The sequence below is a fragment of the Aquarana catesbeiana genome, linkage group LG06, assembly GCF_042186555.1.
Source record: "Aquarana catesbeiana isolate 2022-GZ linkage group LG06, ASM4218655v1, whole genome shotgun sequence".
Taxonomy (NCBI): Eukaryota; Metazoa; Chordata; class Amphibia; order Anura; family Ranidae; genus Aquarana; species Aquarana catesbeiana.
Genome location: NC_133329.1, coordinates 298,651,413 through 298,678,978, shown reverse-complemented (window position 1 = coordinate 298,678,978; position 27,566 = coordinate 298,651,413). Strand labels below are relative to the sequence as shown.

General features: G+C 43.0%; 1 protein-coding gene across 2 annotated transcripts in view; it reads left to right on the top strand.

Annotated features, from left to right (window-relative positions):
* The first annotated feature begins 693 nt into the window (after nt 1-693).
* The window catches only part of LANCL1 (LanC like glutathione S-transferase 1), a 64,668-nt gene continuing 37,795 nt past the window's right edge, over nt 694-27,566 (top strand). Inside the window, exons 1-4 of one of the 2 annotated variants that reach the window (XM_073633553.1) lie at nt 694-836; nt 4,911-5,004; nt 14,333-14,450; nt 21,019-21,226. In XM_073633553.1, coding sequence (XP_073489654.1) covers nt 4,927-5,004; nt 14,333-14,450; nt 21,019-21,226 — 404 coding nt within the window. In that variant the 5' untranslated portion in view covers nt 694-836; nt 4,911-4,926. Of the gene's footprint in view, nt 875-4,910; nt 5,005-14,332; nt 14,451-21,018; nt 21,227-27,566 lie in introns of both variants that reach the window. The other variant, XM_073633554.1, reaches the window with a different exon arrangement.

Sequence of the window (27,566 nt, the reverse complement as noted above, 5' to 3'; positions counted from 1 at the left end):
CCCCTCAGTGCAGCCTCCCCCCCCTCAGTTAGTGCAGCCTCCCCCCCCCCTCAGTGCAGCCCCCCCTCAGTTAGTGCAGCCTCCCCCCCTCAATGCAGCCCGGCCCCCGCTCAGTGGAGGAGCGGCCGGTGTTCTGCCGAGAAAGTTCCCCTCGGCAATGGCGGACCCCCTGTACTGCGCAGGCGCAGCGCTTGCGCAGTACGGGGCTGGGGAACTTTCAGGAAGACACGGCGCCGCTCGCTTCAGTGGAGAGAGGAGGGGCCGTGCAGCCAAAGAAGCCGCTTCATTGGCTGCACGGATCGAGCCCCCTTCCCCTCTCCACTCAACGCTAGAGGCAGCTAGAGCGGCGGCGCCGGTCGCCATTTTTCTGGAGCCCGCTGCTCCAAAAAAAAAAAAAAAAAAAAAAAAAAAACAACATTCCCGATTTTCCTTATGGAAAATCCCGATTCGGGACACTCTCCAATTCGGGACAAGGTCCCAAAATCGGGATTGTCCCGGGAAAATCGGGACTGTTGGCAACTATGCAGTGACAGTCCCTCGAAATCAGGGACAGTTGGGAGCTATGTGACAGGGACTCTTCATAGCTTCTCATCATGGCCTCTGTACAAATATGAAAACAGTCCTCTTCTGTGTGGACGAAACCTCTGTTGCCCACTAGGTGGCGATCTAGCCAATAACTTCTATCTTATACTTGCTCACACGCTGCTAAGCTTCGCCTTTAGTGTTTGGGGGGGCGGGTTGCGAGAGGCCAATGAACGTGTAGCGTGGGGTGGTGAAAGGCCAATGAGCGTGCAGCGTGAGTCTGTGGGCGGGTGTCAGAGGACGCTCAGGTGAAGGTATGCACGCTGTGTAGTTCCGGCTGTCCGGTCATTGTGTGAGTTGTAGTGCAGAGTGCGGGGGCGGGGGATGGGCCGTGGTGTCAGTGCGCCTGCAGTAGTGCGGTCACTGTGTGATGATGATGCGGGTCTTCTCCAGCATTGCATAGCAGGCCGCCCACCCATTTCAGATCAGCATCTCTCCCCTCTATTATTCCTTCCCAACTACCTGCGTGGTTGAGTGGGGGACATATACGTATCAATAGGATCATTCGATTTGAGTTGAATGAAAATGTAAAGATTGCTCTGTGTACTGAGCTCTTCATTGATTTTGACTGTCAGAACGATCAGCCAAATATTGATCATTTCTGATCTATGAACATCTCTGTGTGTGTTGGAAAGCTGGATCAATGAATGATCGTTTTTAAAGATGTCCATGCATGTATCAATATGATCATGCAATGTTCGATGTGTCTAAGCTGATTAATATGGATACTAATTGCAATCTGCAGGCCCTCCGTTCTGTTCAATGGCTGAGCTTTCCATCTGTTTCAGTGCTGGAAAATTGACCTGTCATGGCGAAATATCTGAGCAATCAAATGATTGTGTGTGTGTGTCAGACATCCAGTTGTCATACAGATTGATCTTATCTGATGGGTCATATTTTCAATCAATACTGTAAAGCTGGGTATAAAAAAAACCCACAGATTCCCACGGCATTCACACAAGTGAGGATGCAGGAATCTCTCCCACTGTGTGATTGTATTCATCCCTCCCACCAGAATACAGAGATCAGCGCTGCATCCATTGGCTGCAAGTACTGATTGCTGCTTTCCCAGCAGAACCGTTCTATAAACGCTGGTCTAATGACAGCAGGGCACACATCGAAATTTGTCCACTTCCTGCTGAAACAGCCACATTTTGGCAGGGAAAAACTGGGTTAAAGTCGGTGTTTATTTCGTCATATTTCCAGTGATGGAAACTAAACGAAAATTACCCCACATTTTCATCAATTGACAAAAACTATGACAAAAATTAATTCCATTTTCGTCAATGAACAAAAATGTGAGGGAGGGACACTTACCCACGTGAACTCCCGGTTTCCTCGGAGCTGCGCCCTTAAAGCCAGTGAGTGTTTCCCCTCCCAGCAAGAAAGATAGTGACCGTAGCATGCCTGGTGGTGTTATGTACTTAGCACAGTGCAGCATTACAAGCCTCCTCAGACTGTCTAAAATACTGTGTGCATTATAGGCCTCCTCAGGCCACCATCCAGAGCACTGTGTGCATTGCAGGCCTCTCCTCAGACCGTCCAGAGCACTGTGCGCATTGCAGGCCTCTCCTTAGACCGTCCAGAGCATTGTGCGCATTGCAGGCCTCTCCTTAGACCGTCCAGAGCACTGTGCGCATTGCAGGCCTCTCCTTAGACCGTCCAGAGCACTGTGCGCATTGCAGGCCTCTCCTTAGACCGTCCAGAGCACTGTGCGCATTGCAGGCCTCTCCTCAGACTGTCCAGAGCACTGCGCGTTGCAGGCCTCTCCTCAGACTGTCCAAAGCACTGTGCGCATTGCATTCCTCTCTTCTGACCGTTCAGAGCACTGTGCGCATTGCATTCCTTCCTCAGACCGTCCAGAGCACTGTGCGCATTGCAGGCCTCTCCTCAGACCGTCCAGAGCACTGTGTGCATTGCTGGCCTCTGCTCAGACTGTCCAGAGCACTGTGCGCATTGCTGGCCTCTGCTCAGACTGTCCAGAGCACTGTGAGCAGAGGCCAGCAATGCGCAGACTGTCCAGAGCACTGTGCACATTGCCGGCCTCTCCTCAGACCGTCCAGAGCACTGTGCGCATTGCAGGCCTCTCCTCAGACCGTCCAGAGCACTGTGTGCATTGCAGGCCTCTCCTCAGACCGTCCAGAGCACTGTGTGCATTGCAGGCCTCTCCTCAGACCGTCCAGAGCACTGTGCGGCCTCTCCTCAGACCGTCCAGAGCACTGTGCGCATTGCTGGCCTCTCCTCAGACCGTCCAGAGCACTGTGCGCATTGCTGGCCTCTCCTCAGACCGTCCAGAGCACTGTGCGCATTGCTGGCCTCTCCTCAGACCGTCCAGAGCACTGTGCGCATTGCTGGCCTCTCCTCAGACCATCCAGAGCACTGTGCGCATTGCTGGCCTCTGCTCAGACTGTCCAGAGCACTGTGAGCAGAGGCCAGCAATGCGCAGACTGTCCAGAGCACTGTGCACATTGCTGGCCTCTCCTCAGACCGTCCAGAGCACTGTACGCATTGCTGGCCTCTCCTCAGACCGTCCAGAGCACTGTGCGCATTGCTGGCCTCTCCTCAGACCGTCCAGAGCACTGTGCGCATTGCTGGCCTCTCCTCAGACCATCCAGAGCACTGTGCGCATTGCTGACCTCTTCTCAGACCGTCCAGAGCACCGTGCGCTTTGCAGGCCTCTCCTCAGCCCGTCCAGAGCACTGTGCGCAATACAGGCCTTCTCAGACTATTCAGAGCACTGTGTGCATTACAGTAAATTCCTCAGACTGTCTAGAGTGTGTAGTTTGTTCAAACCTTAATACATAAATATATTTTTTTTTATTCCAGGTGTATATAACGAGTTTGGAAATGCTTAAATGATGCCTTACAATTTAACTAAACTCTTTAGATTTTAGTTGACTGTAAAATGTACTGCAGCTTTTAGTCGACTAAATATGACTAAAACTAAATAGAAATTTGATGCAATAATTAACACTGCTTAAAGTGATTGTAAATGTGTGTGGTGTTTTTTTTTTTTTTTTTTTTTTTTTTTAATAAACCTGTCATACCTACCTGTTCTGTGCAATGGTTTTTCAAAGAGCAGCCCTGATCCTCCTCTTTGGTCCCCTACTGTCACTTCTGAGTCCCCCTCCTCAGCTGTCTATGTCTATAGACACTGACAGTGCGGCTCAACACCACCCCCTCATCACAGAATTTGACAGCAACAGGAGTCAATCAATCTGCCCTGTGAGTAGGGAGAGAGCGGAGAGTAGTCTGCAATGAGAGAATTGAGATGTTGTATATCATGAGACCAAATAAAACTGGAAAGATGACTTGATCATAAGACTGTGGTATGAAATATGTCATTGGCATTACTTATTTAGCACTACCCCCGTAGGGGTTTCTGAAGTTAGGGTTCCCTACTGCTACACAGCATTTCCTTCATTCACTCAAATGCAGAAAACAGTCCTTGGCTTGTATTGTAGTTTTTTTAGGAAGGGGATGATAACTTGGATGGGTTGAGGGATTATGGGATGCCCAGTGTGACAATAGCAGAACTTCAAGGACACCCCCCCCCCCCCCATTTACTTTTTTTTTTCCTTCCATCTGCACAAACTTGGTTCCTTATGTACAGCTTCTGCTGACTCACTCCTGGAGAAAGTAACCAGTTTATTGTTAGTTCAGCAACTGCCCATCACAGGCAGGAACTCTCAATCCCTTGACAATGTAGCACAAAAAGAGTGAACAGCAAATCACAACACCTTCTGCTTCCCTGTGGCCATTGATCCCAGTTCCACTGCTTGCAGAATGCTAGCCCACCTGGCTGCCACCAGTCGCATTTTGCTACTTTTTCTCTTTCCACACTGACGTGCTCATAGAGATTCTGTAGGGCAAGGTTAGATAAAGACTTGGCACAGTGCTGTCTTCAAGAGAGACCTGCTACAGCCCCCACGGCTAAGGGGTCCATCAAGGGCCACCAGCCTCCCTCAGTACTGCTTCTCCATCTTGCACCCGACTACTCCTGCTGGAAAGGCTCATGTTTATTTAAGGGCTCCTTAGTTCCCTACCCTGGAGATTGGCTTAAGGCCCCTAAATATTCAAATCAACCCCCCCACCTTCCGCCCACTAGTTCCAGAACATTCTCCAACATTCTAAAAATGGGGAAGCACCAGAGAGCTGCCAGATTGAGTCATCCAGCCCTGGCCTCTAATAACCCTGACCCAGATTCGATGACTCCCTGGCCAGACTATAATTTGCCTACTCAATAGTAGTAGCACACACTAGAGGGTGCTACACTTATTTTAAAAAAGGTTATTGTTTCTATCAATATCTGTTATTATTTTTCCTAGAATTCAGTAGCATACCATGGACGGCAGAAGTTACCCAAATCCATATCCAGATTACAATGGAGAGGTGTCACCTGCCTTCACGTCTACTGGGCAGGTGAGCTAAAACTATTAACATTTCGACTGTTTTTATTCCACAAGTTTGTCTAATGGAGCCTTAACCCCTTACTGTCCCTTCCGGACACCCTTTAACTGGGTATTTGGCAGGACGGGGGTGGGCTTCCCAATCACATCATTAGTGATTGGTTGTTATTGTAGTCATATAACCGGGATCTCCTGACCATAATCAGGGACCAGGGTCTGTCTGTAGCAACTCAGTCATTGTGCAGGGAGGGCGCAGTAAATGCCTTGTTAGCACAGAAACCTCAGCCGCCTTGGACATATATGTGGTGTGTGGGCAATAAGGCTCACCCTCCCTGCCTCCGCACATGTGCGTTATGTTGTTGGTTAAAGTATATCTAAACCCAAAATCAAAAAATGTTAAAAATTGCAGCTTACCCATTCTTAGATGTTGTGCCTGCAATAGTTTTTCTTTTTCAGGCTTTCTTTCCCTTTTTTTTTTTTTTTCTCTTAATAACAATTTCCTTCCCTTTTTTTTTTTTATATCTATGCATTTCTGCATTGTATCTTTGGAAGGAGTGAGCCATGGTTGTCACACAAGCTGGACTTCAAACATGTCTGCTTTTGTCTATCTCCATTACATGGTGGGCTGATGGGGCCAGTAGTCAACATAATAAAGATAACAATGTTTGTGCTTTCTTCTAAGCTTACACAAAGTGTCATGGACATTCTGGCACGATTAACAGGTATTTTATGTATTTGCCAAAAGTGAGCTTAGTCTGAAAAGTGAAAATTAATGCGGTGAGCAAACTAGTAATCTGCAATATATAACATTTTTGCTTTTGGGTTTAGATACACTTTCAAAAGTGGTTAGCCGGACCTTCTAATTGAGAGCAATATATCTATATCTCTCTATCTCGCACTCACCCGCCACTTTATTAGGTACACCTGTTCAATTGCTTGGTAACACAAATTGCTAATCAGCCAATCACATGACACCAACTCCATGCATTTAGCCATCTAGACATGGTGAAGAGGACTTGCTGAAGTGCAAAAACGAGCATCAGAACGGGGAAGAAAGGGGATTGAGGGGACTTTGAATGTGGCATGGTTGTTGGTGCCAGACCAGCTGGTCTGAGTATTTAAAAAACGACTGATCTACCGAGATATTCACGCACAACCATCTCTCGGGTTTACAGAGAATGGTCTGAAAAAGAGAAAATATCCAGTGAGCGGAAGTTGTGTGGACAAAAATGCCTTGATGTCAGAAGAAGGGGCTGACTGGTTTGAGAACATAGAAAGGCAACCGTTACTCAAATAACCACTCGTTACAACCAAGGTATGCAGAATATCTTTGAACGCACAACACATCGTACCTTGAAGCAGTGCCACTTCTGTCAGCTATGAACAGGAAACTGAGGCTACAATTCGCACAGGCTCGCCAAAATCGGGCAATTGAACATTAGAAAAACGTTGCCTGGTCTGATGAGTCTCAATTTCAGCTGTAACCTTCAGATGGTAGGGTCAGAATTTGGCGTAAACAACATGAAAGCATGGATCCATCCTGCCTTGTATCAATGGTTCAGGCTGGTGGTGGTGTAATGGTGTGGGGGATATTTTCTTGGCAAACTTTGGGCCCCTTAGTACCAATTGAGTATCGTTTAACCACTTCCATACCGAGCCTATTCTGGCACTCCTCTTCTACATGTAAAAATCATCATTATTTTTATTTTTTTTGCTAGAAAATTACTCAGAATCCCCAAACATTATATATGTTTTTTTAGCAGATACCCTAGGGAATAAAATGGTGGTCGCTGCAACTTTTTATGTCACATGGTATTTGCATAACAATTTTTCAAACGTGTTTTTTTTTTTTTTTTTTTTGGGGTTGCAAACAAAAATAACAAAACCGTAAGGTAAGCCCAATTTTTCTTTATTTTTTTTACAAATTGCGCACAGTTGTGGAATGGCACCAAACTTTGGTACTTTAAAAATCTCCATAAGCGAAGCTTTAACATTTTTTACAGGTTACCAGTTTAGAGTTAGAGGAGGCCTAGTGCTAGAATTGTTGCTCTAACGCACGTGACGGTACCTCACTTGTGGTTTGAACGGCGTTGACATATGCGGGCGCAACTTGCGTGTGCGTTCACTTCTGTGAACACGGGGACTTTAAAAATTTTTTTTTCTTCATTTTTATTTTACTTTTACATTTTTTTTTTTCTCACTTTTATTCCTATTACAAGGAATGTAAACATCCTTTGTAATAGGGATGGTGCATGACAGGTCCTCTTTATGGAGAGATGTGGCATCAGATCAAAAACAAAAAAGAATGATCTGATGCTTTCCAGCCGAGATTTAGCTTTGTTTACATCCGCGGCCCAGATGTGACGTCATAATGACGGTAAATCTCTATGCTCTTCATCCGGCGACGGATTCTTTCTCGAGATCCCCAATAGCACGGGCGGGCCCAGAGGGCGGCGGGAGGGGGGAGGAACGATCAAGTGGCTGAACTGCCGCTTTGATCGTTTTTACAGTGCACAGAAATGTCGGCTGAAAAAGAAGATATCTGATGTATGCAGCTGCAGGCATGACGTCCTTGTGCTGGAAGTGGTTAAACACCACAGCCTACCTGAGTATTGTTGCTGACCATGTCCATCCCTTTATGACTTCAATGTACCCAACTTCTGATGGCTACTTCCAGCAGGATAATGCACCATGTCACAAAGCTCAAATCATCTCACCACTGGTTTCTTGAACATGACAAGTTCACTGTACTCCAGTGACCTCCACAGTCACCAGATCTCAATCCAATAGAGCACCTTTGGGATGTGGTGGAACAGGAGATTGGAATCATGGATGTGCAGCCGACAAACTGCAACTGCATGACACTATCATGTCAATTTGGACCAAAATCTCTGAGGAATGTTTTCAACACCTTGTTAAATCTGTGCCACAAAGAATTAAAGTAGTTCTGAAGGTAAAAGCGGGTCCAACCCGATACTAGCAAGGTGTACCTAATAAAGTGGACGGTATGTATATGTTATACAGTATCTCACAAAAGTGAGTACACCCCTCACATTTTGGTAAATATTTTATATCTTTTCATGTGACAACACTGAAGAAATGACACTTTGCTACAATGTAAAGTAGTGAGTGTACAGCTTGTATAACAGTGTAAATTTGCTGTCCCCTCAAAATAACCCAACACACAACCATTAATGTCTAAACCGTTGGCAACAAAAGTGAGTACACCCCTAAGTAAAAATGTCCAAATTGGGCCCAAAGTGTCAATATTTTGTGTGGCCACCATTTTCCAGCACTGCCTCTTGGGCATGACGTTCACCAGAGGTTCACAAGTTGCCACTGTAGTCCTCTTCCACTCCTCCATGACGACATCACGGAGCTGGTGGATGTTAGAGACCTCCATCTTCTGTTTGAGGATGCCCCACAGATGCTCAATAGGGTTTAGGTCTGGAGACATGCTTGGCCAGTCCATCACCTTTACCCTCAGCTTCTTTAGCAAGGCAGTGGTCGTCTTCGAGGTGTGTTTGGGGTCGTTATGTTGGAATACTGCCCTGAAGGGAGGGGATCATGCTCTGCTTCAGTATGTCACAGTACATGTTGGCATTCATGATTCCCTCAATGAACTGTAGAGCCCCAGTGCCAGCAACACTCATGCAGCCCCAGACCATGACACTCCCACCACCATGCTTGACTGTAGGCAAGATACACTTGTCTTTGTACTCCCCATTTGGTTGCCACCAGACATACTTGACACCATCTGAACCAAATACGTTTATCTTGGTCTCATCAGACCACAGGACATGGTTACAGTAATCCAAGTCCTTAGTCCTGCTTGTCTTCAGCAAAAAGTTTGCTGGCTTTCTTGTGCATCATCTTTAGAAGAGGCTTCCTTCTGGGATGAAAGCCTGGCAGACCAATTTGATGCAGTGTGCGGCATATGGTCTGAACACTGACAGGCTGACCCTCCACCCCTTCAACCTCTGCAGAAATGCTGGCAGCACTTATACATCTCAACTAAAGATGATCTCTGGATATGATGCTGAGCACGTGCACTCAACTTCTTTGATAGACCATGGCGAGGCCTGTTCTGCAGGGAACCTGTCCTGTTAAACCGCTGTATGGTCTTGGCTACTGTTCTGCAGCTCAGTTTCAGGGTCTTGGCAATCTTCTTATAGTCTAGGCCATCTTTTTGTAGAGCAACAATTCTTTTTTTCAGATCCTCAGAGAATTCTTTGCCAGGAGGTGCCATGTTGAACTTCCAGTGACCAGTAAGAGAGCGATAACGCCAAATTTAACACATCATTCACACCTGAGACCATGTAACACTAATGAGTCACATGACACAGGAGACAGAAATGGCAAATTTGGACATTTTCACTTAGGGGTGTACTCACTTTTGTTGCCAGCGGTTTAGACATTAATGGCTGTGTGTTGAGTTACTTTGAGGGGGACAGCAAATTTACACTGTTATACAAGCTGTACACTCACTACTTTACATTGTAGCAAAGTGTAATTTCTTCAGTGTTGTCACATGAAAAGATATAATAAAATATTTACAAAAAATGTGAGGGATGTTACTACCCAAATGACCCTGATCAAAAGTTTATATACTCCAGTTCTTAATACCGTGTATTGCCCTGTTTAACATCAATGACAGCTTGAAGTCTTTTGTGGCTGAGGCTCATTTTCTTCTCAGATGGTAAAGCTACCCATTCCTCTTGACAAAAAGCCTCCAGTTCCTGTAAATTCTTGGGCTGTCTTGAATGAATTGCATGTTTCAGATCTCCCCAGAGTGGCTCAGTGATATTGAGGTCAGGAGACTTAGATGGTCACTCCAGAACCTTCACTTAATTCTGCTGTAGCCAATGACAGGTTGACTTGGCCTTGTGTTTTGGATCATTGTCATGTTGGAATGTCCAAGTACATCCCATGCGCAGCTTCCTGGCTGATGAATGCAAATGTTCCTCCAGTATCTTTTTGATAACATACTGCATTCATCTTGCCATCAATTTCCTGTGCCTTTTGTAGATCGCACATCCCCAAAACATCAGCGATCCACCTCTGTGTTTAACAGTAGGAATGGTGTGCCTTTCATCATAGGCCTTGTTGACTCCTCTCCAAATTTAGTGTTTATGGTTGTGGCAAAAAAGCAAAATCTTGGTCTCATCACTCCAAATGACTTTGTGCCAGAAGGTTTGAGGTTTGTCTCTGTGCTGTTTGGCGTATTGTAAGTGGGATACTTGTGGCATTTGCGTAGTAATGGCTTTCTTGCTAATGGACCATGCAGCCCATTTTTCTTCAAGTGCCTCCTTATTATGCATCTTGAAACAGCCACACCACATGTTTTCAGAGAGTCCTGTATTTCACCTGAAGTTATTTGTGGGTTTTTCTTTGCATCCCGAACAATTTTCCTGGCAGCTGTGGCTGAAATTTTAGTTGGTCTACCTGATCGTGGTTTGGTTTCAACATAACCCCTAATTTTCCACTGCCAATCAGCAGTGTTCAAACTCTAATCAAGAATTCTCAATTCTTGAACACAGCAACACAGCACCCCATATTGACAGAAAAACACAGAATTGTTGACATTTTTGCAGATTTATTAAAAAAGAAAAACTGAAATATCACATGGTCCTAAGTATTCAGACCCTTTGCTCAGTATTTAGTAGAAGCACCCTTTTGATCTAATACAGCCATGAGTCTTTTTGGGAAAGATGCAACAAATTATTCACACTTGGATTTGGGGATCCTCTTCCATTCCTCATTGCAGATCCTCTCCAGTTCTGTCAGGTTGGATGGTAAACGTTGGTGGACAGCCATTTTTAGGTCTCGCCAGAGCTCAATTGGGTTTAAGTCAGGGGTCTGGCTGGGCCATTCAAGAACAGTCACAGAGTTGTTGTGAAGCCACTCCTTCGTTATTTTAGCTGTGTGCTGTGAGTCATTGTCTTGTTGGAAGGTAAACCTTCGGCCCAGTATGAGGTCCTGAGCACTCTGCAGAAGGTTTTTGTCCAGGATATCCCTGTACTTGGCCGCATTCATCTTTCCCTCGATTGCAACCAGTCGTCCTGTCCCTGCAGCTGAAAAACACCCCCACAGCATGATGCTGCCACCACCATGCTTCACTGTTGGGACTGTGTATTGGACAGGTGATGAGCTGTGCCTGGTTTTCTCCACACATACCGCTTAGAATTAAGGCCAAAAAGTTCCATCTTGGTCTCATCAGACCAGAGAATCTTATTTCTCACCATCTTGGAGTCCTTCAGGTGTTTTTTTTGCAACTCCATGCGGGCTTTCATGTGTCTTGCACTGAGGAGAGGCTTCCATCGGGCCACTCTGCCATAAAGCCCCGACTGGTGGAGGGCTGCAGTGATGGTTGACTTTCTCCAACTTCCTCCCATCTCCCGACTGCATCTCTGGAGCTCAGCCACAGTGATCTTTGGGTTATTCTTTACCTCTCACCAAGTCTCTTCTCCCCCCTGATAGCTCAGTTTGGCTGGACGGCCAGCTCTAGGAAGGGTACTGGTCGTCCCAAACTTCTTCCATTTAAGGATTATGGAGGCCACTGTGCTGTACTGTGCAGCAGAATTTTTTTTGTAACCTTGGCCAGATCTGTGCCTTGCCACAATTCTGTCTCTGAGCTCTTCGGGCAGTTCCTTTTGACCTCATGATTCTCATTTGCTCCGACATGCACTGTGAGCTGTAAGGTCTTATTTAGACAGGTGTGTGGCTTTCATAATCAAACACAGCTGGACTCAAATGAAGGTTTAGAACCATCTCAAGGATGATCAGAAGAAATGGACAGCACCTGAGTTAAATATGAGTGTCACAGCAAAGGGTCTGAATACTTAGGACCATGTGATATTTCAGTTTTTCTTTTTTAATCTGCAAAAATGTCAACAATTCTGTGTTTTTCTGTCAATATGGGGTGCTGTGTGTGTACATTGAGGGAAAAAAATGAACTTAAATGATTTTAGCAAATGGCTGCAATATAACAAAGAGTGAAAAATTTAAGGGGGTCTGAATACTTTCTGTCCCCACTGTGTATGTATATATGTATGTGTGTGTATGTGTGTGTGTGTGTGTGTGTGTGTGTATGTGTATATATGTATATATATATATATATATATATATATATATATATATATATATATATATATATATATATATATATATATATATATATATATATATATATATATATATATATATATATATATATATATATATAATAAAATGGTGGTTGTTGCAATATTTTATGTCATACTGTATTTGCGCAGCGGTCTTTCAAAGCAAATGCAATTTTTTAATGAATTAAAAATAAATAAACTAACCAGTAAAGTTTTTTTTTTTTTTTTTGCGAAAGATTTTACGTCATGAGAATCGTGATCTTTTTATTGTAGGCAAAAAAATTGTGACACACACAGACAGACACACTACAAGCAAACAGATCACAAATGAGAATGGTTACCTTTTTAAATAGCCATTCAAACCCCTTTGTGTCAACTTGTGTGCATGTTATCAGGCCAAAATCACCAGGGTATGTAAACTTTTGATCAGGGTCATTTGTGTAGTTTCTGTTGTCATTATGATTTTAAAAGAGTAAACACAGTTGATTGATAATAAATGGCTTCAGCCAAACACTAACCATGAGTGAAAAAAGTTTGTGTTATTCATATTCTCTAAAAAAATCATAAATTCTATGTATGTAAACTTTTGAGCACAACTCTGTGTGTATATTTTAATAGGCCTTTTGGAAGGCTTTGGTAAAATATCAGGGGTCTAAACATACCCCTGATGTCTCCCTTTTAAGACTGAGAGAGGGACTGAGGACATAGGTAACTCAGCCCCCTTTTCTGCTGCCTCAGCTACACTGGAGATGAAAGAGCAGAAAGCGCTCTGGACAGAGGCGGCTCACTGTTCATTCACAAACTTAAGCACAGTTGACTATACTTCAGTTATGAATGAACACTGGAGTGACTTTATTCATTAAAGGAAGGGGCTAGTAAATGTAATTTTTTTACCGACGCTCCCCACTCTCCATCCTGAACCTGAACCTGTGCCCCGCTGCAGCTGACACTAGCCATTGTGATGCCATTCATTTTATGGCAATGCGGCTCCAACACATGCATTGCAATGCATGGGGATGCTCTACTATGCATAGTGGTCCTCTGCAGCGCTGAAAATGGTATATGTCAGTTTTGGTGCATTACTAGCCCATTTATTTGAATGCACTTCCTTAAAGCAATATGTGGAAATCCTTTTATTAAAGGTTTTGTTAACCCACTAGGTTAAAATGACATAATCCTTTCTATGTATTAATGTAATGTGCCCTGTGTCTATGCCTTATAAAAATAATGCTGCAATAGACCTGTTTCAGAGCGATGATCGTCAGTCACGTTATCCGCCATCTCTCTCCTCTTTTGGCCTGACAGCTGCAGTGGGCAGGGCCGATGATCCTCCGCTGATGTCAGCCAGGAGGAGGAGAGAGGCAGCCCCACCCGCTGCAGCTGTCATGCGAGAGAGGAAAGAGACAGTGGATCACGTAACCGCCGATCAGAGCTCTGAAACGGGTATATTGCAGCATTATTTTTATAAGGCTTAGACACAGGGCACATTACAATAATACATAAAGAGGGTTATGTAATTTTAAGCAGCAGGAGGGGAGGGGGGTGGGAAGCAGAGCGGCATGGACACGGAGCTGACAGGCAGGGAGGGAGGAGAGAGCACAGAGGAGGACAAAGCAGGCCTGTAGATAACAGAGGCATGTAAACTGACCACGGTGTCAGGGCTCAGCAGCCATAAATTACCGTGGTCAGTTTACAGAGGGGAGGGTATAGTCAAGCAGGATAAGCCAGGTATTACAGGTGTTACAGGGGTCCAAATGACACAACTGTATGGTATAACATGCTTTAAGGGAACAGGATTTATGTTTTATTTTTATTTTTTTCTGGGTTAACAAACACTTTAAATCAGCCTCATAGTGTATTGGCAAGCTCTGAGAGAGACTGGGGAAGATATTAATCTTTGCAATCGGAGAGGGATAGAGAGGGGTGGGTGTTCTCTAGTCCAACAGGCAGGGCTGACAACACTGGTTGGGATTTCAGTGCCACTAAGTCACTGTTGTCAGTGGAAACAAAGTCAAAAGCTCACTGGATTTCTGTATTTCTCTATACTTGCAGAATTTTAAATGGATACAACATGGGGAAAAATGTTGCAGAGATGTATTGAATATGTGTTGTGTGTGTGTGGTGTTTTTTTTTTTTTTTTTTTTTTTTTTTTTTTCTATATCATGCATTAGCAGAGCACACATTTTTCATTAACAGTTTATTCACTTTTACTCATAGCTGACTCCTGACTTTAAACATCTATTGAACAATAAAATCAGAGAGCTTCTCCAACACATGGAACATGGCCTGAAATCTGCAGATCCGAGCGACTTCACTGTGTACACAGGCTGGTCAGGTAACATTTAAATTAACACGCAGACCTAGAAAAAGAAATGAATTCAGGGATGTAGGAAAATGCCACCTTGCTCTTATGCCCCGTACACACGGTTGGATTTTCCGACGGAAAATGTTTGATGGGAGCTTGTTGTCGGAAATTCCGACTGTGTGTAGGCTCCATCGGAATTTCCGTCGTTCAAAATTTGAGATCTGGATCTCAAATTTTCCGACAACAAAATCCGTTGTCGTAAATTCCAATCGTGTGTACACAATTCCAATGCACAAAGTTCCAATTAGAAGAGCCGCACTGGCTATTGAACTTCATTTTTCTTGGCTCATCGGACATGTTGTACGTCACCGCGTTCTTGACGTTTGGAATTTCCGACAAGGTTTGTGTGACCGTGTGTATGCAAGACAAGTTTGAGCCAACATCCGTCGGAAAAAATCCATGGATTTTGTTGTCGGAATTTCCGATCATGTGTACAGGGCATTAGAGTAACTTTGCCTTCTACACATGTCCTGCTTGTCCCTGGTTTTGTTGTGAGTTCATAAATAAGTAGTTTGTTTTACTGCATGAGAGCGGACTAGAGAATGGATTGGGCAGAAGCAGCGTGGACTGTGAAGCAATGTCAAAAGAAAAGATCCCTAAGCCGCACATCATGAAGCAGACCCATGTGCATGAATTGAGACGAATGGCAGCCTCAGCCCGGACTCCAGCCAGGCCACACCCCCAACATGTTTGACTCCACCCATTGGCGCGGTCCTCATGATTAAGCTCCAAGGGGTGGAGCGAAACACATTGGGGGCATGGCCTGACATTGCTGCAGCTTGGAGCTAGGACGAGCCTCTTGTCCCTGCCTGCACTCACAGCAGTCTAGTTGGACTTTATCTCTCTACCTGAGCGGCACCTAAATTTTGTCTTTTTGGGCCACAAAGACTGTGTAGACTTTATTATCACACTTTCCTGCAGGCCCGCAAGCTCAAAGAAGCTCTGTCTCTACAGTAAAAAAACATAAATCTGTCTTTTTGTAAAGGGTAATACTCAGCTTTCTGTCTGGCAGTGAGTTAGATCTCCACTCTTTTGAAGAGGTATAAGCATTGCTGGCATCCCACACTTCTGTATGCTTTGTATACCTCCTCCTGGGAACCACATCATCCAGCAAGGGACCATATCTCCTACATACCTGAAGTGTCAGATACCAGTAGTGCTGTAGCTTTTCAAGAGAATGAACATTTGACTCACTGCCTGCTGAAAAGTTAAAGTGGAACTTAGAAAATGAAGTCCTGCTAGATCACTTCATGTGATCACTTCATACTGTTTAAAATCCAGTAGTACACTGTCTCACCCTGCTCTGCACATGCTCAGTTGCTCTCTATTTTTAGGCACTGTTGAGTTTGTAGAGGTCGATCTACTGCCTTAGGGCCAGTTCACACCACATGCAGTCCAGTGCGTGGTTTCTTTTTTTTTTTTTTTTTTTTTTCTACATCAAAAAACGCATAGAAAGTAAGTTGTATGGTTTTCGATGGCATAGTTCACACCAGTGCTTGCAGTTCCAGAAAAAAAAGTAGAACATGCTGCATTTTTCCTGCACTGGACTGTACTGGAACACTGTAAAAAGCATCAAAAACTCACGGGAACGCACCTAAATGCACCAAAAACGCACCGGAACACCCATGTTCTTATGTAAGGTTAAGGGGAAAAAAAAAGGGGGGAAAATGCACTGGACTGCATCAAAAACGTGCATGCAAAAAAGCAACTGGAGCACATCCGGACTGCGTTTCTATGGTGTGAACTGGCCCTTAAAGCGGAATTAAACCCTCCTAACCTTTACAGCCAAAGACGCTGCTTCTGTTCGATCTGCAACTACTATGGTGCTGCACATGTGATCAGTTATGACACCAGCCATTTGATAGTTTGACAGTTTAGTTGAGGACACAAGCAAATGTGATAGTTAGCAGTCCCGGTATTCCAGGAATGTAACTGATTTTTGAAACCGTTAAATTGATGAGTTTAGTTCCACTTTATAATATACTGCCGTTCAGGGGCTTTGGGCTTCAGCAAAATGGCAGCCTCCAGCAAGAAGAAACAGAAGCAATGCTGGAGGCAATGTACAGCACACACTAATTCTGGTAGTTAATTATTCATGTGGAATATATGTTCCTTTGTAAAGAACATTATTTTTTTATCAATTTGTTATGGTTAAGGTTCTGTTTTAAGCTCTGAACTCCTAAAATTATTTACTGTTGCTTTTTAGGGAAACTCCACTTTGCTTTTATTCAACAAAAAAACTGTATACAACATTGTTTGCACATTGCTTTTTGGTTTAAGAGCTCCTTCACACAGACGTGTCCGTGTACGGAGCCCACTCTGCTCAGCGGGGGATCGCTCCGTCGATCCCCGCTGAGCAGGCAGATGACAGGTCCGTCGCTGCACACTGTGCAGCGACGGACCTGTCAGAGTGCCGCTCTCCCCTATGGGGGATCGGATGACGATGGACCGTAGAGTCCGTCGTCATCCGATCCACAGACGGATGGAAAAGTAGGTTTTTCCTCCCTCACACTTTTTTGGATCGGAGCGGGTCAGATGTCAGCGGACATGTCACCGCTGACATCCCACGCGCCATAGAGGTCTATGGAGCGTCCGTTAAGGTCCGCCTAAAAAACTGACAGGCGGACCTGAACGGACAGTCCATGTGAAAGAGGCCTTAATCTTCAGCCATCTAATGTGTTTTTCTAAAACTGACAGATTCAAATGTCACATCTTTGCAACAGTAGCAACACTGGAAGTATTCTGTAATTTATCTTTTTTTAGATTTTGTGATTGGGCTTGGGATGCAATTTTCAGGCATCCCCAGAACTGCCCTTGGATTTGCTGTGATGAGTTTTAATTTTAAGTCATTCTTGCTGTTGTTGCATCTTTTGGAGTTTTTCTTTTTCAATACTGGGACTGGTGGAGTAGTTATAGCAGAGGGTAGTAGCTTGACTGTGTAAATTGGTGCAAATAATGTGCATTACTAAATGGTGTCAATAGTTGTCCTGAAGAGTATTTGATTTTTTTTTTTTCTATGCAAAAGTGGAATTTTACTTAAAATATGTTACTTAATGCCCTTGGATTTTACAAGCACCCTTTATGACTAAAATTACATTAACAAATTCAAATTTTAAAATCCCATTTTACTGGAAATTATGAAGCCATTCTGTATAATGTATGGCTACTGCTCCTAGATCTATGTGGGGATACATATATTTTATGCCTCCTCTCCTTTTATTGATTTATACAGTCACATGAAAGGATAAATACATCCTGAGAAAATTGTTGAATTTTTCAACATATTTGGGCAGGAAAATATTAGATCTTTATTGCCTAGAGATAAAGATGATATACTTGAACAAATGACATATACAGTTGACATGGCGTATTCATTCCAATAATCTAAGGCAGGGGTCTTCAGTCTTTCTAAATAAAGGTCCAGTTTACTGTCCTTCAGATTTAATGGGGCCAGAGTGTGGCCACTGGGAGTAGAAAATATCCTGGCCTCTGTGGGAGTAAACTAAGCTTGGTGGTCAGTGAATGTTAAAAAAAAAAACTGTCTGGTCAATAGGAGGAGGAATAGTGCTCCATCAATGGCATTATTTGGAGGAATAGCACCCCATCAATGGCATTAGTTATAGGAATAGCACCCCATCAATGGCATTAGTTGGAGGAATAGCACCCCATTAATGGCATTAGTTGGAGGAATAGCACCCCATCAGTGGCATTCGTTGAGGGAATAGCGCCCCATCAATGGTGTTAGTTGGAGGCATAGCACCCCGTCAATAGCGTTGGTTGGAGGAATAGCACCCCAACAATGGCATTAGTTGGAGGAATAGCGACCAATCAATGGGGTTAGTTGGAGGAATAGCGACCCATCAATGGTGTTGGTTGGAGGAATGGCGCCCCATCAATGGTATTGGTTGGAGGAATAGCGCCCCATCAATGGTATTGGTTGCAGGAATAGCGCCCCATCAATGGTATTGGTTGGAGGAATAGTGCCCCATCAATGGTATTGGTTGGAGGAATAGTGCCCCATCAATGGTATTAGTTGGAGGAATAGTGCCCCATCAATGGTATTAGTTGGAGGAATAGTGCCCCATCAATGGTATTAGTTGGATGAATAATGCCCATTCATTTATATCAGTGGGGGGAATTATGGCCCATTATTGGTGTCACTGGGAGGAATGCCACCTTTATTGTTGGTGTTAGTGGAAGGAATGGTGCCCGATAGCAGTGGGAACAATAGTTCCTCAAGGGCTGGATAGAAGCAAGCAGAGGCCACATTTGTTTGGAGACCACTGATCTAAAGTATCAAAAGTGCACATTTGCCATATGGAAGAGATAAGTACACCCCTACATACCACATCAAATCCATGAGATTAGAATTTGTTTTCTGGGTGGCATTTTAGGGAGTAGTCAGATGGAGCCTGTTTTATTTAAACCTCAGATGTCTATGATCTGGTTTTCTCTTTGCTATTGACATGTGAGGTGTTATGCCAAGATCGAAAATAGAGCGATCTCCCTCAGAAAGAACAGGCTTTCTAGAACAATGTGCTGTGAATTGATCAATCAAAGACAGAATTGTTTGGTAATAGTAGACATGTTTGTTGCAGAGGGAAGACAGCATTTCAGGTGAAGAGCCTCATACTAATTGTGAAGATGGTTTCCATGGTGGTGGAAATGTTATGACCTGGACTTTCTTTGCTGCTTCAGGGCTGGACAGTTTGCAGTCATCAGTCAACTATAAATTCTGCATTATATCAAATTGTGCTTGATGAGAATGTAAGGCCATCTATTTGAAAGTTGAACCAGAAATGGAAGTCTCAACTCGATAATGATCTGAAGCACGCTAGCAAATCCACCTAGGAATAGCTTAAAATGAAGAAGTGTAGGGTTCTGGACTTCACTAGTCAAAGTCCTGATTTTGAATCCTATTACAATGTTATGGTATGTGTTATGTTGAAAGGAACAGTTCATGCTAGTAAACCTACACACATTTAGAACCGGAAGGAATTTTGCATGAAGAAATGTTTGAGTCAGAGACCGGTGCGCACTTCTGCAAAACAACTACAAGAAGTAATTTCTACTAAAGGGGGCAATACTAGTTTCTGAGGCCAAGGGTGCACTTACTTTTTCCACAGCACACAATTACATCTATTGATATTTTTGTTAAATAATTGAATAAAGGCAAATTTCCATTGAGGTTTTGTTTTTGTTTTTTTTTCAAATATATCATTTTTTTTGTAGGCACTGTTTGAATGAATATCTGATGTTTGTTCATATATGTTGGAAAAGGCAACAATTTCCATGGGGGTATACTAAGGCCCCTTTCAGACCTGCGGATCCGTATTTAGCCATCCCCTTGCTCAGCAGGGATTGATTCGTTGATCCCCACTGAGCCGGCGGATGACAAGTCCATCTCTGCACACTGTGCAGGGACGGACCTGTCAGAGAGACCGCTCTCCTCTATGGGGGATCGGATGATTACGGACCGCCTGTCCATTTTTAATCCGATCCGCCAGACGGATAGAAAATAGGACATCCATCAGTCTGGATTTTGCGCAGCGGATCGGATATCAGCGGACATGTCACCGCTGACATCCGTCGCTCCATAGAGATGTATGGAGCGACCATTCAGATCCGCCTAAAAAAAACTGACAGGCGGATCTGAACGGTCCGCACATGTGAAAGGGGCCTTACTTTTTTCACACAACTGTATCTATTGGTCCATGTGCTCCAGGGTCTTTGTGTATGCCCAGTCAGCTTCACATGAAATACAGGCCTGGTGACATGAAGTAACTTACAGCCTGTATAGAGCTGGTTACAAAATTGGGCAACCAGACTTGTGCAAAGCACAATTTACAGGATGTAGTTTATGTGCGGTTTATATCAATTTAACAATAAAATGAAAATTCTATTCCAATGATACAAAGGCTGTTATGCCCCGTACACACGGTCGGACTTTGTTCGGACATTCCGACAACAAAATCCTAGGATTTTTTCCGACGGATGTTGGCTCAAACTTGTCTTGCATACACACGGTCACACAAAGTTGTCGGAAAATACGATCGTTATGAATGCGGTGACGTAAAACACGTACGTCGGGACTATAAACGGGGCAGTGGCCAATAGCTTTCATCTCTTTATTTATTCTGAACATGCGTGGCACTTTGTCCGTCGGATTTGTGTACACACGATCGGAATTTCCGACAACGGATTTTGTTGTCGGAAAATTTTATAGCCTGCTCTCAAACTTTGTGTGTCGGAAAATCCGATGGAAAATCTGTGATGGAGCCTACACACGGTCGGAATTTCCGACAACAAGGTCCTATCACACGTTTTCCGTCGGAAAATCCGACCGTGTGTACGGGGCATTAGTGTGTAAGTTGTGCTGTCAGTGAGCACGATGTAATGAAAGGGATGGGACAGTGATACTATATGGGGCTGACATTTGCTTTATCATATGTTTATATTAGTTTTAGCTGAGATTGTAACATATACATAATCAGTTTTCTCCTGCTATTCATTTTAATGTTGTCTCTGCCTCCTCTAGGAATTGCTTTACTGTATCTTCACCTGTCAGAGGTGTATGGGGATCCATTATGCCTGCAGAAAGCAAAGGAATATGCCACCAAAAGCTTACGTTGCTTGAACAAACGAGATGTCACTTTCCTTTGTGGGGATGCTGGACTCTACGCAGTGGCATCTGTTATTTTCCATAAACTGGGATCTGCTCAAGAGGCAGATGATTGTGTAAACAGGTAAGACATCCAGATCTGTGTTTGCAACGAGATCCCTCTAAAACTGACCATACACCACACAATCTATTTAGATTTACCCAAACTATATAATATGAGGACATACCTAAACAATCCATTCATTAATATCCAATCAGACAGACTCTTGCACTACATAGTTGATGAAACTTTTAAAGAAGATTGTAGAGTCATACTACACACTTATGCCCTGTACACACGATCGGACATTCCGACAACAAAATCCATGGATTTTTTCCGACGGATGTTGGCTCAAACTTGTTTTGCATACACACGGTCGCACAAAGTTGTCGGAAAATCTGATCGTTCTGAACGCGGTGACGTAAAACACGTACGTTGGAACTTTAAACGGGGCAGTAGCCAATAACTTGCGTCTCTTATTTTATTCTGAGCATGTGTGGCACTTTGTGCGTCGGAATTGTCCACACACGTTCGGAATTTACGCAAATGGATTTTGTTGTCGGAAAATTTTATAGCCTGCTTTCAAACTTTGTGTGTCAGAAATTCCGATGGAAAAAGTCCGATGGAGCCCACACTCGGTCAGAATTTCCGACAACAAGCTCCGATCGCACATATTCCGTCGGAAAGTCCGACCGCGTGTACAGCTCAATAGACATAAGTCACTTGATCAAACCATGCAGTACTATGAACAGTGCACCCAATTTTATTCAACCCGATTAAAATTTAAAAAATGGTGCCATATAGTATACTGTAAATGGCAAATTATTTATTTTTTTACCAAATATTTAAAGATACAGTTAACATCTGTGTCTGATTTTACAAAATACAATATTTTCCCTACTCCCTCCCTTCCCTACTCCCTATCTTCCCTACTCCCCATCTGGTTTGCCATCGCTCGTTCCTTCTATTTCATGCCCTGCTGCCCTCCTCCATCATCCTTTCCACATATTTCCCTGAAGCCTTAAAATCTATCCATCTTCCCCAGATACTGTTATATTGTTCTATCTGCCCTATATCTCTACTGATTAAATATTCAATTTTACAGATGTAATCTACTCTTTCAAACCACTCCTTTTTATATCTGGTTTTCCTGCAGATAACCATTTCTTTGGTATTAGCCCTTTTGCAGCATTTAACAGCAATGGAGTCAATGTTATCCTATAGTGCTTTTTTGTATCATGAAACAGATACGTCTGTGGATTGTTTAATATCTTTTCACCAGTTATCTCTCCTATATAATCTTGAATTTCCTGCCAGTAATCTTTTATTTTTGGACAATCCCACCAGATATGTGTCATTGTACCGATTTGTTTACATTTCCCTTCAACATTTTGGGGATTTATCCTGTTGGTATTTATGAATTTTCTCTGATGTTCTGTACCATCTTACCAAAAACTTGTAGTTCATTTCTATTGTGTTTATGGCCATTGCGTAGTTCTAAACTGCTCCTATCATTCTCTCTACTTGTTCTTCCAATTCCAATTTTCCAATCTTCCAATATTTCGTGTAATAACTGCTTTATAGTATCTATTTGTATGCGGTGCTGCTAAACCTCCGTTTTTGTTTTTTGTTTTTTTTTGTTTTTTTTTTTCCAAGTGATTAATGCAAATTTTACTCTCTGCTTTTTGTTTTGCCATATATATTTTAGCATCATTGTTTTTATTGTTCTAAAAAAAACTTTGTGGTATTGCTATTGGTATTATTTTGGAACTTTTATATATTATTTTTGGAAGGATCACCATTTTTAATATTTATCCTTCCCATCCAGGATAGAGGTCTTGTTATTTTCTTAATTTCCGTTTATATCCCATTACTGAATGAGATCAAGTTAGCCAAGTATAACTTCTCTAATGTAGGTGTCAGCTTAATTCCTAAGTATGATCGTTTACCTCCCACCCAAGTGAATGGGAATTCCCTTTGTAGAGCTAGTTCCTTTTTTTTTTATTTAGTATTTCTGTTTTTATGGGATCTTAAAATTGGAGAGTTCCCCATATTTTTTTTATTTCTCTCATGTTTGGCAATGTCACCCTTGGTTTGGTTACATACAATAAGATATCATCTGCATATGCCGTCACCTTATGTTCCTCCTCTCCCACTCTTGCCCCTCCTATATCATCACTATCCAGTCACTAAGTTGCCAGGAGTGGTTCTAATGACAGTATATACAGGAGTGGCGAGAGCGGGCACCCCTGTCTTGTTCCGTTGAACATTTCAAAAGGCGGCGACATACTTTCTTTAACCCTCACCGTCGCCATAGGAAGACTGTATAGATTTTTAATCCAATGAATAATTTTTGGTCCCAATCCTATCTGTTGGAGCGTATCCATCATGAATCACAGTCTACCCTGTCAAACGCTTTCTCCGTGTCGATTGACAGGAGTAGCGCTGGGGGTCCCCTGTTTTTTCCCTTTTGCAGCATTAACATTGTTCTTATACTATTATCCCTGTTTGATCTGCGTTCACCCATTCCGGCATCAAATTGTATCGGCGTTCAGCAATGCTATGGGCCTATAGTTAGAAAAGATAGTTTTATCCTTTCCCTCTTTGGGTATTATTGTAATATGGGCTAGTAAGGACTATCTTCTTATTTCTTCATTTTCCCCTGTTTTATTCAGGTAGTCGCACAATTTTGGTATTAATTGATTTTGAAATATTTTATAATATTTAATCGTAACCCGTCGGGTCCTGGGCTTTTCCCTATAGGTGTTTCGTTCAATGCCTTTCTGATTTCAAATTGTGTAATTGGTTCCTCCTAGTTCCTTCAGTCTTTCTTCTGGGATTTTTGGTAATTTGGCATCTGTTAAGGTATTCTTGTGTTTTTTATTTTTCTTATTTCTTCTTCCTTCTGTGTCTTGTTTTTGTTCAAGTATAATGCACTACAGTATGTTTTTGAAAGGCGTTTGCAATATCAGTTGTGTTATATACCATCTCTCTTCTCGTTTTTTCTTTTATCCTTTCTATATAATTGAAAGTCTTCTTATTGCTTAAGATGTTTGCAAGGCGTTTCCCTAATTTATTTCCCCATTTGTATCTCTCCTTTACTACTCTGTTAAATACCTTTCTTGTTTCCTGTTCCATCAAATCCTTTTAGTTGATCTCTTTTTATGATTAAAGCCTGATGGATTTCGGCTTGCTTTTTATGCCTTTATTCTAATTCATATATTTCTTTTACCATTTTTTCCATAGTATTTGCTCTCTCCTTCTTCTTCTTTTTTTCTTGCCCCAATAGAGATCAACTTTCCCCTAATAAAAGCTTTATGGGCTTCCCATATAGCATATAGTTGCCTTTGTTTAATTCTGGTGCCTCATTCAGCAAGAAATATTGGTCGATTTAATTTATTACAGTCTTTTTCTACTTCTACATCTTCTATTAAGACTTCGTTTAATCTCCATGAGCCTTTCCCCCTGTTCTTCCCCTTTCAATTTCATCTGCATTATTACTGGAGCATGGTACGTGTCGTGCACTGCCGAGTGGTATGTATAATCTTTTGTGCTCGGATGTTGGATTCCCCAAACATCGACCAATTGATGTTTTTATATATATATATATATATATATATATATATATATATATATATATATATATATATATATATATATATATATTATATTTTTTTCCCTTTGCTTCAGTTTGGCGCCCTTTGATACTTTGTTTGCTTATCTCTGCTCCCTCCTTGTGTCACATATTTACTCATAGGGCCAGGGCTCAGACTAAGACAGCCCCACTTCCCAACTTCCCCCTCATATTTTCCCCTTTGTTCTTTGTTTCCCCCGCATTATGGAAAAAAAAAAAAAAGAGAAAATGCTGAGGTGTAACCAGGGCTCGACAAACCCCGGGCGCCAGGTCACATTTGCGACTAGAATTAGCGACCTGGGGCGGGGTATCCTGCAACACCCCCGCCCCCCATCCCGGCACGATCGCATTGGGCCATGGCGGTAATTGAGGCCGTGGCCTTCTGCAGTCCTATGGTTTCTTCTGGAATCGGGCGCCCTCTTGTGGTGGTCGTTGGTATGACAAGACAACCACCACTGCTAATGAAGCTTCCCCTGTCTGTTTTCACTGCCCGCCCATCTCCATATTATTCTAACACCCTAGAGAATAAGATGGCAGTCGTTGCAATACTTTCTGTCACACTGTATTTGCGTAGCGGACTTACAAGCGTACTTTTTTGAGAAAAAATACTTTTTTTAATTAAATAAGACAACAGTAAAGTTAGCCCAATTTTTTATTATATTGTGAAAGGTAATGTTACACCGACAATTGATAACCAACATGTCACGCTTCAAAATTTCGTCCGCTCATGGAATGGCGACAAACTTTTACCCTTTAAAATCTCCATAGGCGACGTTTAAAAAAAATTCTACAGGTTGCATGTTTTGAGTTACAGAGGAGGTCTAGGGCTAGAATTATTGCTCTCGCTCTACCAATCGTGGCGATACCTCACATGTGTGGTTTGAACACCGCTTTCATATGCGGGCGCTACTCACATATGCTTTCTTATTTATTTTAACTTTTTTATTTTTTCACTGTTCTTTAAAAAAAAAAAGTAACTTTTTTTCCTATTACAAGGAATGTAAAAATCCCTTGTAATAGAAAAAAAGGATGACATTACCTCTTAAATATGAGATCTGGGGTCAAAAAGACCTCAGATCTCATATTTAAACTAAAATGCATTAAAAAAAAAGCATTTGTCATTTGAAAAAAATAAATAAATAAAATGTCCCTTTTAAGAGCTATGGGCGGAAGTGACGATTTGACATCGCTTCTGCCCTGCAATGACTTGGAGACGGATGGGGGGGCCATCTTCCCCTCACTTGTCTCCATGTCAGGCCAGGGACAGGTCTGGATCGCCTCCGCCGTTACTGACGGCCACAGTAAGCGGTGAAGGGCACCGGAGCGCAGCGGTAGGGGGGCCCCTCTCCCGCCGCCGATAAAAGTGATCTCGCGGCAAATCCGCTGCAGAGACCACTTTTATCTGAAAGAAAACCGTGGGCTCTTGAAGATACTGGGGTTATGGTAGCTAACTACTACCATAACAACAGTATTTCTCTTCAAAGACAGGAAGTATATAGTCGTCCTGCAGGAAGGAAGCGGTTAATTAAAATGAATTTATTGTCATCTCCCTGCTTGGCCCCTTTCACGTGGGCTGTCTGATCAGGTTCGCCTCTGTTTTTCAGGCGGACCTGATTGGACCCTTAGCGGGGATATGGCGGTCTTGTGTCCCTGCATGGCAGGAAATAAAAGCAGTCACATTCGTTCTAGTCGTCTTTCTGTGTAAATTTAAGACTGGTTAATTTTTATATTGAAAATAAAGCTTTGTCGGTCGTTTTAAAAAAAAAAACAAAAAACCTGGCTCCTAACTTTTTTAGCTGGCTCCTAGATTCCAAGCAAATTTGTCAAGCCCTGGGTGTAACTATACACCGTTCAAGTAAGGTGGTGCAGTGGTGGGGTGGTGAGTTTCAAGAAATGAAGGGGGAAAAAAAAGTCTTTGCCGTCTATTTTCTACTGGTGGTCATTATGGACCTACATCCTCTCCTGGGAGTCCGTTACACTTTTATGTCTCCTCCGATCAATTCTTTCATGTGTCCAGACCCTTACCTCCACAAAAGATCAGACACACCAAACACTGGGTACTCTCCAAACATGAAGTACTCTCCAGAAATACTTCATGTTACCCGTTAAGGAAAAAATACATTCTTGTGTTAGAAATAACATACCCTGTTTCCCCGAAAATAAGACCTAGCCTGATTGTCGGTGATGGCTGCAATATAAGCCCTACCCCCCAAATAAGCCCTACCCTGTTTCCCCGAAAATAAGCCCTACCCTGAAAATAAGACCTACAAGGACTTTAACTAGGGCTTATTTGGGGGGTAGGGCTTATATTGCAGCCATCACCGACAATCACGCTAGGTTTTATTTTCGGGGAAACAGGGTATGGCGTATATGTAACCAACGTGTAAAAAAAATGCAGGTCTTTGCTAGTTGATCAGTATATGAAAAAAAATAAATAATAATAATTAAAAAAATTAAAAGGAACTCACCACTCCCCCTTTTCCCTTTTTCTTTCCCCCGTTTTTATCTTCCATCTTTCATCACTTCTTTTCCTTTCCTTTCATCCTCACTCTCCCTTCCTCCAAACCTTAATCAAACGGGGGGGCCATACAGCTCTACTCCGTACGGTATACACGGATCTCTCTGCCGTTCTAGTTCAGGAATCCCTGGGGGGGCCTTACTTTGGCTCCTCTCGGCTAATCTCTGCCGTCCTCTATCTATGCCGATCTCCGCCGCTTTTCTCGGAGTGCCTACGTCTCCTCCTGCCATCCCCGAGTACTTCCGAACAGCGGCTCTGGATATCCGCCGGGT